At 42.9% G+C, this 15,975-nt stretch overlaps 1 protein-coding gene across 2 annotated transcripts in view; it reads right to left on the bottom strand.

The window, feature by feature from the left end:
- pcdh7b (protocadherin 7b) overlaps nucleotides 1-15,975 on the bottom strand; it is a 501,674-nt gene that overhangs the window by 114,046 nt on the left and 371,653 nt on the right. The window contains exon 3 of one of the 2 annotated variants that reach the window (XM_038791444.1): nucleotides 9,545-9,598. The exons of the other annotated variant lie outside the window; for it this stretch is intronic. Coding sequence (XP_038647372.1) covers nucleotides 9,570-9,598 — 29 coding nt within the window. The 3' untranslated portion in view covers nucleotides 9,545-9,569. The remainder of the gene's footprint in view (nucleotides 1-9,544; nucleotides 9,599-15,975) is intronic. 2 annotated transcript variants of the gene reach the window in all.

The raw sequence follows: 15,975 nt of genomic DNA on the forward strand, positions 1-15,975 counted from the left end.
ATCCACCAGCAACAGACTTCAGGAACTATGTGGATATTTTAAACAACCTACAACAATCTAATACAGCTCTCACTCATGTACACTTGACAATGAAAAAACTTTAATTCATGAAATGCATGAAGCTTTCAAATCCCTTCAATGTTCAATCTGTTATAAAAAACAAACTTCCATTCAGTACTCACAAAGACAGCTAATCCTTTAATCAGCTCTTTAAACTGTAAATCAAACTGTAAACTTGGAACCCCCTGCTGAGATAGCTGTGTATATTCAACTCTACCTGACAGCTCAATCCTTGTTTTCTAATCTAAAGAGCTGGGGATTTAGAAACTTCAAATACTGACCCTTAAACAGACCTTATTTACACTTGAAAAGCGTTTGCATCGATTTCATCCATTCGCAAATCCCAGACAAGTTAAGTCCCTTGAGACAGCAAAATAGGGTATGTTTGAACTCAGCATTAATTTCAAATGGCCCTGCTGAGTTTGAGTTTCCTGTGTGATTCAACCTCCACCCCTTTCCCCCTGCTGGAAAAAATGGAATCTGTTGGAAATGGAGCAGGACTTCTGCAGCCAGATTCTCATGGCCATTTCTAAAGGTCTCGGAAGTTGGTCCGACTCGTTGAAATCCCAACACCTAGATTTTGTCAGAAAGTGACATGAGATTGCTCTTGGAAGAACAGATTTCCATCCAGTTTCTGGGAAATCATATTAGACAGCAATATAAGGGAAACTTAAGTGAACTTCTCTGATTCTAGCCTGGAGCAGTGTTCGTTCGGTTTATATATCAGAATATTTAATAGAGGAAAGCACGGTGAGCCTGATTTCTCTATGGGTATCTTCAAGCAGTGAGATTTTATGTTGAGAGAATAAATGTATTAATAGATCTATTAAATTGCCTTTCAGGTGATTTATTGATTACTTATAGGTTAATACCATTAATTATGTTTCCCCTACATTGTCACCCCCATTTCTTACATTTTTCTGTGCTTTTCCTGACTGAGAACCAACGATCAAAGGTGCCATAGTGTGGTCAGGGTGGCTTCCTGCTAAATTCTCTCCTTGTTGTGGCCAAGTATGTGGTCCACTTGCATTGAATTTCATCAGTCCGTACCACAGAACCTAATTTTATGCAGCATTGCATCTCCTCTGTTTTGTTGGGCCATTGTCATTAGGGATTTCTAGCATAGATGGCAGAAATCCTGATGCAATAGCAATTTTACAGTGCCCACAAACAATGTGAGTAACACACAAATTCCTGTCATTCAAGTTTTGTAATTAAAAATGTTAATGGTCACAGTTATTATTAACCTGTTGCTGCCTTACCAGGAGGTGGCAGCCTTCCATCTCCTCAGATGGGGGTTTGCATCATGCTGGTCAAGTCTGCTCAGCATCACCTGGTGTGGCTCAGGAGCCCCACTCTGGCCAGGCAGTCTCTGCTGCATTTGCTGCAAAGGAAGGCAGTGGGCTGATGCAATGCACCATTTTCTGGCCTCTGTTTTCACTGGGCCCTCTACTCAGTCATCTAAGGTTTACATTTTTAGCAGAATACTGGACGTAGGAACTGGACAGTCAATGCAAACCAGTTAACTCTGGAGTTATATCATTCCTTTCTCCTACTAATAAATCGATCAGTTAGCCATGAGTTCCAAAGAGCACAGTGCTTTGAATTACTTGCAAATTAACAAAATCAAACGATGATTTCCTTGTCCTTTATAATTCCAATGCAAGTGTAATGCTACAAGATGGACAGTACAAGAATCTGGACATTGATCAGAAGTCTTAGCTTAATCCGTAAGTTACCAGTCAAGTTTTATGGACTTATGTTTCAGTAAGATGCAGTGAAAGTATTTTTTCACAATGCCTATTTCAAGAAGACATTCTTTATAAAGTTATGAGTCACATATATATTTATAGTCTATAGCAAGTTTATGCAATATAATAATCAAGTTAACTTCATGTGTAGGGTATGCAACACATTGTCCTTGAAAATAAATTTCTATTCAGCTGAAGCATTACTCTGTTGCTAATGTACCAGAACATTCAGCACGGACTTCTAATTCCATATGAAATGCACATTGGACATCTAACCCTGATGGATCAATTAAAACTGAAAATGTTTAAGATCTGCTGAAAAGCCATAAATTGGCATCTGTTTATCGATATACTGAAAGTCATTTTACTGAAGTGAAATAATACAAATATTACTGCACAGAGTGGCTAAACTGGTGGTCACCTCACTCGTCACAAGATTACATTTCAACTTGAAAACCAGTCAGAACCATATTAAGCTTTCAGTAGCACAGCAAATTGTTTATATGGTATTAGGTTTAGAGAATGCACAAAATCTCCCCTCGACATTTGACTCATGCTGCATTTGCATGTTTCCTTTTTAATTTTGTTTGCTAAGGGGAACAGAATGTCTTTGGACCCAATCAAATTTGAATAAAATACACGAACAAAGATCCCTCCAGACATCCCCAAACTCCCTCCATTACCTCCACCCCACTCATCCTTTTAATCCAAAATCTATAATTGATGCCTTTATTCTGTTGCTTTGTTAAATCATGCAGGAATGCCATATGGTGCTGGCAGTTTACCAGAGGTGGACTGAAATGAAAAACTAAAGGGTGAGTTTTACACTTCTTGGCCATAGGTGCGAGTCCAACCCTAAAGTTTGCAGTTCTTTGACTCCTTCCAGAGACAGTGAGTTTAGCATTTTGCAGGCAATTAATGGCCGCCCATTAGAAAGTTGGTCAAAGAGGAATGGGAAGAGCGATCAGCTTTCCCAACCGGGCCTCTAGGGCAGAACATCCAGGGAGAAGGGGGCCAGGCCTTCAATTAGAAGTTGGTCATGACACCCTGGTACGAACTTCTGATAGCTGCACTTTCGATAGCTGTTTTCAGACAGACACATGCTTTGACCCAGAAGAGTGTTAAATACTTTGAACTATTGGAGCAGCCGTAGGTAAGAGCTTGTTTTTGAAATGTTGGCGACCATTGTGCCGGCACAGTATCATTTAGGACACTTGCTGGGAGGAAAAAACATTTCAGCACACCTGTCCTACTCCCATTTGGAATTAAACGTCTTTTTTAAAAAAAGATTCAAATTCTATTCTTTACCTTGTCTCTGTCCACAGAGGCTGTAAGGCCAACATATGGTAAAGAGAGAAGCTGTTGAGGGATCCAGTCCCATGGTGTGATGATGCCTCCTTGCAAGTCCTCCTTCAGATTATGACTGATCGGGGGTGGGGGGGAGGGGGCAGGGGTCCTCATGTTTGCTTGTGGGAAAAGGAGAGCTCCAAGCCAGACCAAAGCAGCCTGAATAGAGATCACAGATGGGATCAGCAGCCATGGGGTCGACTTAGCTACAGTGCCATAAGAGGTTGAGTGACCTCTATCTCTTACAATTTGCCAGGGTGAGTGTGTGTAATCATTTTGGAAATGGACCTATGGAAGAGGATAATGAGTGTCAAGTGTGAGATTGCTTCATGTGTTGGCCAAGTGCACAAGGCGGCATGAAGCAGACATACCACTCTGCATGGCAATGGAGTGGTCTTACGAACTGCAATCCCTGTTTCTTTTTTCTTTATTATTTTTTGGGATGTGGGCGTTGCTGACAAACCCAGCCTTTACTGTTCATCCGTAACAACCCTTGAACTGAGTGGTCTGCTATGGCCATTTCAGAGGACAGTTTTAGAGTCAGACACGTGCTGTGGATCTGGAGTCATATGTAGGACAGACCGGGTAAGGATGGCAGTTTTCCTTCCCTAAAGGGAATTAGTGAACCTGATGGGGCTTTTACAACAATCAATGATGGTTATCATAGCCACCATTACTCAGACAGATTTAATAATTGAATTTAAATTCCACCTGCTGCCGGGGTAGGATTTGAACCCAAATGCAATTTTGAGAAGGTGTTTTTGCAAATCAATGTAGACTCTTTTTTCTACCGTTTCACGTAGAGTGAAGTCTTTGGACTAAAAGAAGTACCCAGACAAGGACTAGAACCCTGGACCCTCAGATTGAAACCCTGATACTCTGCTGACTAAGCTATCCAGACCTTTGTTTTATAAATTTAAAGTACCCAATTCATTTTTTTCCAATTAAGGGGCAATTTAGAGTGGCCATTTCACCTATCTTGCACATCTTTGGGTTGTGGGGGTGAGATCCACGACAGGGAGCATGTGTTAACTCCACGTGGACAGTGACCTGGAGTCGAGATCGAACTCAGGTCCTCAGCGCCGCGAGGTAGCAGTGCTAACCACTGTGCCACCGTGCCACCCATATATCCAGGCTTTTTGACCTCTTATCCTGACAGTATTAGCCTGGACCTCTGGATTACTAGTCCAGAGAGATTACTACCACACCACCATCTACCATAAATTGTTTAGCAAAGAGCACTGAGAATTGTTGACCGCCGACAAAGAACATGTCGGCCGCACCTTAGAAGCCAACATGGTAATTTTCACCCTCAGTGTAGTACCTCAATCTCATGGATTACCTTGGTATCTTCCATCCATGAGAGTATCTTAGCCTTACATGACTTTCTGAAGTTTACCAGGTGGTTACAGTTGAAACACTGGATGGATTTTGCGGAATATTGCTTTTGCCTCCGAGGTCATTTGATTCCACAGTGTGGATACGGTTACCTGCTCTCTTGTGGTCGGTTTGGGTCTTATCTTCCTTGGCCTGGAATCTCTCAACCCCTTTATTGTTTCTCTAGCTGGACAGTTGGAGTTACTCTATACCATTACTTGCTTTCACCAATGAATTGATGTTGTTAGCGGATTTCAGACTCTTTGACGATTTTATTTGGATGGTCTTTTCTGGAGTCATTTCTTCCTTGGCCTGTGGTATGTCTGAAAGGGCACCATCAGCCACTCCAACAACAGTTCTGTCCCTTATGAATTCTGACTTAAGGTCACCATAGCGTTCATTCAATTTGCAGCATTTATAAAAGAGTCAACCTGTTCTCCAGGTTGTTGGACATGTTTATTGAACCTCACGCTCTCTAAAGTTTTGTTGCTTCGAAGATGAAAATCTGTATTGAATGACTTTAGAATTTAATCTATTTTTATCTGAGGATTTGTTGATTCCTTGCTTCACAATAATATCATTGGCACTTGGACCTACTGAATAAAATGATGTATTTACTGATACAGCTGCTGTCTTTTTATCTAATCCTGAAGCCATCATGTATTTTAAGAATCTCTTTTGCCGAAATCTTCAGTTTTTAGTTTTATCAGGCCCTTGGATCAGGCCAAATTGCTCTGGCAGTGTTGATTTGCTGTCCATGGTTATTTTAAAGTTCAGGTGAATCTAGCTTTAACTGCTTGCAGCTTCGTCAGGAATGACTGGCACAACCGTTTTTCATAGATTCTTTTAGTACTTGATGCATTTTCGCTGGATCCTGCAGCGATGGCGATCCGTGACCTCTCTCTATAATTGTGTTCAGCGATTTAGTCAATTAACTTTTCTGCGTCTTCCCTGTTGAATTTTCATATGTTTTACAGTGGATTTGACCATCTGATTTGTTTTTGTTTTTCTTTCTTTCAACGAGCTCGGCCGTTATGTGGTAAGGCACCGATTCCGAACCTGGGCTGGTGAGGGTGCTCTCAGAAATCTGATGCGCTCATTTTTTAACAGCACTGAAGCTTTTTAAACTAGTCCTGGTTTAGAACCAAGGGTGCAATTTAACAAAAAAAAAACAGAGTGCCGTTGTGGGTGGGTATAGCGTGTGTTTGTCAATGGGGAAAGCAGCTTATGTTACTCTGGGCTGTGGTGACATTTACATTTTTACATCCACATACATGTAACGTAGAGCAGGAGCTGGGAACTAACTCTATGCTTGCTTCTTCACAGGTCTCTGTCCCATCCGTGGCATGGTGACACAGTGGTTAGCACTGCTGCCTCACAGCACCAGGTCACAGATTCAATTCTGGCCTTGGTCTGTGTGAAGTTTGCACGTTCTCCCAGTGTCTGCGTGAGTTTCCTCTGGTTTCCTCCCCCGTCCAAAGATGTGCAGGTTAGGTGGACTAGCCATGTTAAATGGCCCTTAGTGTCCAAAGTTATTTTGGTCAAGTGAAGTTACAGGGATAAGTTGGAGTGGGCCTGGGTAGGGTGCTCTTTCAGAATGTCAGCGCTGACTTGATGGGTCAAGTGGCCTCCTTCTGCACTGTAGGGATAAAATGGTAGTTTCAGGTCATGGTCTCTTCTTAGCATACTGTTTTCCAGGCCCACATTAACTCTTGCTGTGCTAGATACCCTTATACTAGAGCAGCATTTATGGCTTTTGACTTTGGAGGCTTACGGAATTTGTGGACAAATGAGCATCTCAATACTGAAGGGCCGAAGGTTCAAATCCAGGTTATCATCTCCCAATGTCACCAGTGTGTGGTTTGAGGGAGTGTGTCTCCCTGAAGCCATTTCAAATTATGTTTTTTTTCATTCCCCTTGTTTGGTCTCCCCACAGGTGAAACATCAGCAGCTGCAGCCATTAGCCCTGAGGGATATCAATCTGAGGAGGAAGTCTCGGAGGGTGCAGCCTCACACTCTTGTTGTGCAGTGAGCATTGGCACAGATGGACAAACCTTGGTGGGTATGCACGATGTAGCTCCAAGGGATCCACTCACTGATGCCAGCAAATCGCAGCCGCAAGACCAGCTGTCAGAGACTAAGATAGAGCAGACCTTTGATAGTCAGAGGAGAGCTGGAGGCAACCTAGATGCTGGGCCACAGGATGATGATGAGCCTCTTGAGGTGGCTATCAAGTGGCAGATGCTGGACATGCAGCATGAGGTACATGGAATTGTGGAAGAGATTCCAGAGAGGTTGCATGCACTGACACTGACTGTAGAGGAGTCCCTGCAGGCAGTGAGTGCTGCCATCACACAATCTACAGAACGTATGGCTTCCTTCACTGAGAGACTGGCGACTGTCATGGAGGGCCAAACTGAGCAACTCACTGATGAGATGCTGGTTATGTGTGCTGACCTGAACTCCATCACCTGGCTTCGGAGTCCAGTGCCTGGTGAGAGGGTGATGAGGAACCTGGAGACACATGCAGCTCCTGGTTCCTCTCAGGAAATCTGGGAGGGCTTAATGGATCTCATGACAGTGGATGAGAAGCTGCAGCTGCAGTCGCCAGTGGGGTGAGGGGGTGGAGGTGGGGAGGCATAGCTGCCAAAAGCGATTTGAGAAGTGGGTTCACAAGGATGATTGAGTTATTGAAACAAACAACTATCTGTATCATTATCTTCCTATCTGTGTAAGTGTGAGATTCTACTGCAATCAATCATCAGAAATTTTCCCTAAAGTTCTGAGGTGAAAGTTTAGCCGCTCTTCTTCTGAAGGTTGGGCAACATGAGGAAATATCCGGTGTATATAACCAAACGTACCATTCGCTGAGGCACATATTTACCCCTGTGATTCCCTAAAGGTCTACTTTCACCTTAAGCATACCATCACATTGAGATAACCATGCAACACAATGCTTTCATTGCCACTGGGGTTGTAGTAAATTTAACTGTGAAAAATAGCTGTAAATAATAGAATTGGATGTGAAGATAGACATTATGATGTACTACTTGACTCCCCAGCAGTCAGGGAGGAACTCTGTCGAGCTTTGCCAAACATGCTTAACTAGGTACGGTAGAGTTCATGATAGGGTAGATGATCAATGGAGAGAGACGTTTGATACATTTTAAAAAATAACAAAGTTCACTCTTGCATATTTTTGCAATTTCTTATGCATATTTTCTCATGTACTTTCTCACACAGAGGATGAGAAAATTAGAAAAAGAGTCACACTCTATTAGCTCGTTCGAGAGCAGTAGTGGGAGCGATTCATGTTGGCAGAGAATAAAATGTGGTGCAAGTAAACGCAACAGGAAACATAAGCCAACAAAGTTGGGAAGGGTTTAAAACTGAATCCAATATAAAATTGGTTCTGTTTTAAATATAACATTTCAAATTGATTTCATTGAGCTACATTAAGCTAGAAATTTCTGTTGATTACTTTTTAATTAAGTCTATCTAATTTTATCTTCATTTTCCTTGATAATTAATTGCAATCAACATTTATATTTCAGTGCAATTTAGTGACTTCCAACTTGCAAATAAAATGTGATCTTAAAAACATGTCAATGCTGAACATGCACACGTGATAAATGACTGGCTGTTAATTAATAGCTTTTAGAACTATATTTTAAGAAAGTTGCCACCTCAGCTAATACATGCAGATGGAAATCATTTCCATTGATCCTTTGCATTCAGTAAAGCCCATAACATGAAGGTTGACATTAATAAATAAAATGGCTCACTTAATATTCACTGGAATTTGCTAGTTAGATAGCTAAAAAATAACGCAAAAAAGACAAAAGATTGAGGTCAGAATTTTATTTACCAGCATGGTAGAAATAATGTATGCAGTGAATCCTATTCATTTCAAATGAAGATAAAGTGGAATCATTGTTTTTTGATGACACAGACATAGTCACAATAGAGTTGCTTCTTTATTTTCTTGTGGTGATTTTAGCATAAAATTGAACCATCAGATCTACAAACTCTCTTTCTATTTGGCCTTTTTTGGTGTGCGGATTTCTGAAAAACTATCAGCAGCATTTGAAAAATTCCTCAGATGACTAATAATAATCTGTCGTCCATATCCAGGAATCAGCTACACAATAATGAGGTCTGGTCTAACAGTGTTCAACTATTTTCAGAGTAGAAATTACCAACTGGTGGTATTATCAAATGGTTACCTGATCGGGCCAATTTTGATTCTGGGTAATAAAATGGTATTTATTATCTGATCAGGTACCTTTGGTACCTGGGTACCTGCTTAAGGGCAGCAGGGTAGCATGGTGGTTAGCATAAATGCTTCACAGCTCCAGGGTCCCAGGTTCGATTCCCGGCTGGGTCACTGTCTGTGTGGAGTCTGCACGTCCTCCCCCTGTGTGCGTGGGTTTCCTCCGGGTGCTCCGGTTTCCTCCCACAGTCCAAAGATGTGCGGGTTAGGTGGATTGGCCATGCTAAATTGCCCGTAGTGTCCTAATAAAAGTAAGGTTAAGGGGGGGTTGTTGGGTTACGGGTATAGGGTGGATACGTGGGTTTGAGTAGGGTGATCATGGCTCGGCACAACATTGAGGGCCGAAGGGCCTGTTCTGTGCTGTACTGTTCTATGTTCTATGTTCTTTGTATATCTCCTCTGATTTTCACTGAAGTGGAGAAATACACAATGCACAGTTGAATCAATATTGGACCTTTTACACTGTGATCCGAGTCAAAATTACCCCTAATCTTTGTGCATCAAATTTCTCTGTCACTAGGTTACTGGAAGCATTATCCCATATGGTGTACACAATGTGTTAACACCTCTTGTTAAAACAGTAAACACTATTAATTGGTGCAAGAACATTTGGCTTTCATGAGATAAGATTGCCAACATACATTTCTATCCTCAACTCTATTTCACCACAGTAACTGAATTCAAAAAGCATAAAAGATTTAGTCACGATTGGGTGTTGAAAAGAAAAAGAGCTGACCTGCATTATTAAGGAGGAGAGCTTCCTATCTGCATCGTGGGGACATTCTACCCCCTATAATATAACCATCAAAAAATTCACTGTAAATATTAACATGTATATGTTGCATATATATAATAATTTAAATAAATAAAATGGCCTATCACAATATTATTTGAAACACGTTATTTTCCTTGTGGGCATCACAGCAACAAGAGTATCAGAAACATTTCCTGATGGTTAACAGTGGGCAAGCTGACCTAAACCATTCCCAGCACCAATGAGAGTATTATTTAGGGTGGATTCAGTTCAACATAAGGGATTCAATTTTCACAGTATGATAAAGCAAGTATTTCACAAGTTTGTTTTTGTGAATAACACATGTGGATGGCTTCTGGAAGAGGGGTGAAAACTTCTTCTCGTCAGAATGGCTGAAGCCAGATTTCCTCGCGGTCTGATACATAACTGTGATGCTACCCATCGGCCACCATGAAAGTTAGGTGCCAACACCCTGAACTATACTGGTGGAGTCCATGTTTAGGGGACAAGAGTTCACAATCTTGTCGAAACAGCTAGGATTGTGGGTGCTGAGCCATTTTGGCTATCGATAACTTCATGAAGATAAATAATTCATCATAATTCATGAATTTTAATGACGTAATTTTTTTCTGGTTGCTGGAAAAAAATTAATTTGTTTTATTCCAGTGTGACTCTTCTTGCTGCAGCAGTTAACCTCACTTTGTCTGAGTAAGCAGCAATTTAAACTGCAGTCACGCTGGTGAGAATCAGTGGCTGAAGCTGCTAAGACACCTGAGCCATATTACAGCACTGTCATTTTTCATTCCATTTCACCACAAGATGGGACTGTTTAAGTACAGCAGCAAACATACTATAAACTTCTAATCTTCCCTCTTACACCTTTACTAGATATGTGGCACAGTTTGTATAATATTGCTTTGCTTCTCCAATATTTCAAAACATGATTAATTTGCTTTATGAACAATACATTTATAATCTTCCACCCTCCTGAAAAAATGATTTTTCATAGTGTAGTACATGGTCATTCTTAAATTTTTAAAATATCTTTGTATCAAGAGAAAATGGTAGATTTTTGCAACCATTTTCTTTATTGATACCCAAGACAGCTGTTGAATTCTGAAAACATGTTACTGTGTTGAAGCGTACAGTGTGCCCTGAATCCAAAGCAGCTTTGGCTGCAATATATCTTTATGGTAGGATAATCCTGCGTTCATACAACTAGCCAAGACTTTAAATGGAATAATCTCATCTACATTTATTTCATTGTAGTAATTATTGATTGCAATATTTTAAATTCTAAATAAATAATTCTCTCATATGTACAGGAACAGGCTTACAGTATTTATAATCATGCCGTACTTCCTAAAGTGGAATAGTGTGATCTCTACTGCGATAGATCACAGTAAATTTCCTGTGCACTAACATATACGGTAGATTCAGTGCATTCACAGTCTGGGCTGCATAACTAGGCTGGCACTACTGCCAATTTATCTACCATTGATCACTGTTGTGGGATAAATAAAAAAATGTAACTGATTGGTCAAAAGAAATTAAGGAATAATAGATTTTTATAAAAATTTGAAGTGCTAGAAATGTACAGCATACAGAGAAGATTGGACAAGATTAATGTTTTGGGTGACAACCTTCATCAATTTGAATTTTGCCAGTTCTGATGAAAGTCACAGAAAATATTAACCTATTGTTTTCCTTTGAGATGCTGACTGACCTGCTATATATTTCTGACATTTTCCAATTTCATTTTACTTGGACCAGTTGAAGACAGGTGTTTCATTCAGTAAATACTTGTCAATATTTAAAAATAGATTTGTAGGTGTTGGCAAAAAGCATGCAGCGAAAGGTTTGTGAATTGTTATTGTAAGGTTCTGTTCTTATATAGGGGACTACAAGCAAGCTAAAAGAGATCTGTCATTATTTTATTTGGTTTCAATGTTTGCATTTAGTCAATAGATTTGAATTAATAAAAATGAAATGTATTCTTATATTGCTTTGTTTCCAGAATCATGGGGTGGTAGTTTCCAGCCCTGGCACGGCATGTTTTCTGGCAGCAGAGGCGGCTAGTCATTGGCTGCCGGCGGGATCTTCCAGACCCGCTGAAAACTGCGCCATTTTGTGTGACTCGCCAGTCTTCGGCAGGACCCACAGGCGAGAAAGGCCAGAAAATTCCTCCCGTCATTGATTCGCCTTATCACCAGTCTGGCAGTAATTGGATGGCATGGACTTCGCAACTCTTATAGAAGTTGCCTGAATTTCATTCCAAAGGTTTGTAGAATGGACGTGCAATCAATCACACCGATTTACTGACCAGCTGGTGAAGGGGTAAATTCTATCCTGAAATGCAGAACCTGAACATTTGGAGTATTTTTGCTTGAATTTGTAAATCCGAACTATCAAACACAAAAAAAATACAAAACTTGCAATTATTTAGAGCCTTTAACATAATAAAATTCCCCAACGCACTTCACAGCGGCATTATAAAGCAAAAAATTACAGAGATTGGGGCGTGGCAGGGAAGAGGACAAGGGCATGGAAAAATTTGAAAACAAAAATGAGAATTTTAAAATTAAATTGTTCTTTAATTGGGAGTCAATGCTAATGAACAAGGATAGGGATGGTGGATGAACTGGACCCGATGACTGGACATGGGCAGCAGAGTTTTGAATGACCTTAAGTTCAAAGAACACGGGACGCCAGCCAACAGAACCTGCAAATATAGGAGTGGGAACGTAATGTTGCTTTCTTAATTGGCTTCACAAAAACTGCATGCATAACCTCTGAGCTGAAATGCTAAACTCTCTCTGTACTCCCAGTACAGAGACAGGGAGCCACTCTCAATTCTCATGTAAATGACAATAGTTCCTGAATGGCAAGAGTTCCTGCCTTTTCTAAGTTAATGGCTCTATTCCCAGGATTTGAGACTGGGTCAACGGTGATGTTGAGTGGTTGTAAGTGCTGCCTTACTGCAAGTTTAATGACCGAGTGGACATTGGGGAATTTCAGCCCTTTTGTACAGCTCCAAAGACATACTTGGTGCCGAAATTCACTTAACAAAAAGCAGATGTGTGTTTTGTGAAGTTGGAAGGTGACAAACAAAGGCTCAATCGGTATACTGACTAGGGCATGGTTCAGAGTAATGCCAACATAGAATAGATCATAGAATTTACAGTGCAGAAGGAGGCTATTCTGCACCGGCTCTTGGAAAGAGCACCCTACCCAAGTTCAACGCCTCCACCCTATCCCAATAACCCAGTAACCCTACCTAACACTAAGGGCAATTTTGGACACTAAGGGCAATTTATCATGGCCAATCCACCTAACCTGCACATCTTTGGACTGTGGGAGGAAACCGGAGCACCCGGAGGAAACCCACGCACACACGGGAAGGATGTGCAGACTCCACACAGACAGTGACCCAAGCCGGAATCGAACCTGGGACCCTGGAGCTGTGAAGCCATTGTGCTATCCACAATGCTACCGTGCTGAGTTCAATGAATGTTTTGGCTGAGGTAGACTTGGGACCTGCCTCCTTACCCTGCTCCTGCCAAGCCAATATCAAACTAACACCCACCAAAAAACTGCCAAGAAAAACAGCTCAGGATGAAGCCTCGGGAGGCAATGAACCAAGGACCTGGTTTCAAACAGAGCACAGGTGAAGGATGAAGAGGTGACAAAGGCATGAATGAAGGATTCAGCAACATGAGCTGAGGCAGGAGTAGAATCGGGCAATGCTATGTAGACAGAAATTTACAGTCTTAGTGATGTTGCAGATATATGATTGACAAACATGACGCTGTTGTGCAAAAAATCTGGTTAGGCCTTGGGCAGTGGTCAGAGAAAGGGATAGTCAGTAGTTAAGGACTGGAGTTTGTGTATTGTCTGTCACAATAATACATATACCATATCCATTAATTCAGGATCCTTGAAATTTAGGATGGGTCTACCTCTGACGGATCGACAAATTAGTTTTTCAACTTTATTCATTTCAGCATGGAGGCTGTTGGGTCCTTCTTTAACCATTTAAGCTTCCACCCTGGACTCACTCAAAGAGGCAAGTTACCATGTTTTGAAATCCTAGCTTCTCTGTCTTTCTTTCACCAGTGGAAAGTATGGTTGTGTGAGCCTGCAAAAATAAGATGGGCAGCATAGTATCCTATAGAATCCCTACAGTGCAGAATTGCCATTGAATATGCACCAACTCGCCAAACAAGCACTCTACTCAAGTCCACTCCCCCGCTCGCCCTATCCCCGGAACTTAACCTATACATCTCTGCACATTAAAGGGACAATTCAGCCTGACCAATCCACCTAACCTGCACATGTTTGGACTGTGGGAGGAAACCGGAACACCAAGAGGAGCCCATGCAGACACAGGGAGAGCATGCAAACTCTACACAGTCAGTTCCCCAAGGCCGGAATTGAACCCAAGTTCCTGCAGTTGTGAGGCAGCAGTGCCAACCACTATGCCATCTTCTTTTTTTTTTATAAATGTTTTTATTCAGTTTTCGTATTTTATATTGAACAAATTACAAATTGTTAGGAGAGAGAAACAAAAAAAAACAAACAAAAACAAACACGCAAAAATTAACATACATATTTACAGGTAAGCATCTTCGTAGTAGTAACTGCGCCCCCCCCCCCCCCTCAACATGTTTATTTAGCTTGGTTTTGGGCCTTAGCTAGCCATCGAACCCCCGTAACGAACCTGTAGCCCCCCCCCCTCCCGCTACCTTCCCCCGACTATTCTTCCTCTTGTACATTGGCCACAAATAGGTCCCGGAACAGTTGCATGAATGGCTCCCACGTTCTGTGGAAGCTGTCGTCCGACCCTCGGATGGCAAATTTGATTTTCTCCATTTGGAGAGATTCCGAGAGGTCGGACAGCCAGTCCGCAGCTCTGGGCGGTGCTGCTGACCGCCAGCCAAACAGGATTCTACGGCGGGCGATCAGGGAGGCAAAGGCAAGGGCATCCGCCCTCCTCCCCAGGAATAGACCTGGCTGTTCTGAAACCCCGAAGACCGCCACTATCGGGCATGGCTCCACCCTCACTCCCACCACTTTGGACATTACCTCGAAGAAGGCTGTCCAGTACTCCACGAGTCTGGGGCAAGACCAGAACATGTGGGCGTGGTTGGCCGGGCCTCTTTGGCACCGTTCACATCTGTCTTCCACCTCCGGGAAGAACCTACTCATACGGGTTCTTGTTAAGTGGGCTCTATGTACCACTTTTAGTTGCGTCAGGCTGAGCCTTGCGCACGTGGAGGTGGAGTTGACCCTATGCAGTGCTTCGCTCCAGAGTCCCCACCCGATCTCCATCCCCAGGTCGTCCTCCCATTTCCTCCTTGTTGCGTCCAGTACGGTGTCGTCCCTATCTACCAGTCGGTCATACATGTCACTACAGTTCCCTTTCTCTAGGATACTTGCGTCCAGTAGGTCTTCCAGTAGTGTCTGTCGTGGCGGTTGTGGGTACGTCCTTGTCTCCTTTCGTAGGAAGTTTTTGAGCTGCAGGTACCGTAGCTCGTTCCCCCCAGCTAGCTGAAATTTCTCTGTCAGTTCGTCCAGTGTTGCGATCCTGTCGTCCGTGTATAGGTCCCTGACTGTCAGTGTCCCCCCGTCCTGCCTCCACCTTTTGAAGGTGGCGTCGGTCAGTGCTGGTTTGAACCTATGGTTGTTGCAGATGGGAGCCCTGTTCGACATTTTGGTCAGGCCAAGTTGCTGCCGCAGTTGGTTCCAGGATTGGAGGGTGGCTGTCACCACTGGGCTGCTGGAGTGTTTTTTGGGTGGGGATGGGAGTGCTGCCGTGGCGAGGGCCCGGAGGGAGGTTCCCATGCAGGAGGCCTCCTCCGCACGCACCCACTCAGCTTCTGGCTCCTGGATCCATCCCCTTACTCGCTCGGCTGTTGCTGCCCAGTGGTAGAATTGTAGATTCGGGAGGGCTAACCCTCCCCTGGTTTTTGTTTTTTGTAAGACCTTCTTTGGGATCCTAGCATTTTTACCCCCCCATACGAACGCCATGATGAGTTTGTCCAGCGCTTTGAAAAAGGCCTTGGGGATGTAGATCGGAATGGATCTAAACAGGAAGAGGAACCTGGGCAGTACGTTCATTTTGATCGTCTGAACTCTCCCCGCGAGGGAGAGCGGGAGTGTGTTCCATCTTTGCAGGTCCTTTTAACTTCCTCCGTCAGGCTGGTGAGGTTCCATTTGTGGATCCCTTTCCAGTCATGGGCTATTTGGATCCCCAGGTAGCGGAATTTATGTCGGGCTTGTTTGAACGGCAGCCCCTTTAGTGCTGCCCCCCCCCCCCCCCCCCCCCCCCCTGCGGGTGTAATGGGAAGATCTCACTTTTGCTCATGTTGAGTTTGTAGCCCGAGAAGGCTCCAAACTCTTTCAGGAGCGCG

Source organism: Scyliorhinus canicula, chromosome 3, assembly GCF_902713615.1.
Source record: "Scyliorhinus canicula chromosome 3, sScyCan1.1, whole genome shotgun sequence".
NCBI classification, from domain to species: Eukaryota; Metazoa; Chordata; class Chondrichthyes; order Carcharhiniformes; family Scyliorhinidae; genus Scyliorhinus; species Scyliorhinus canicula.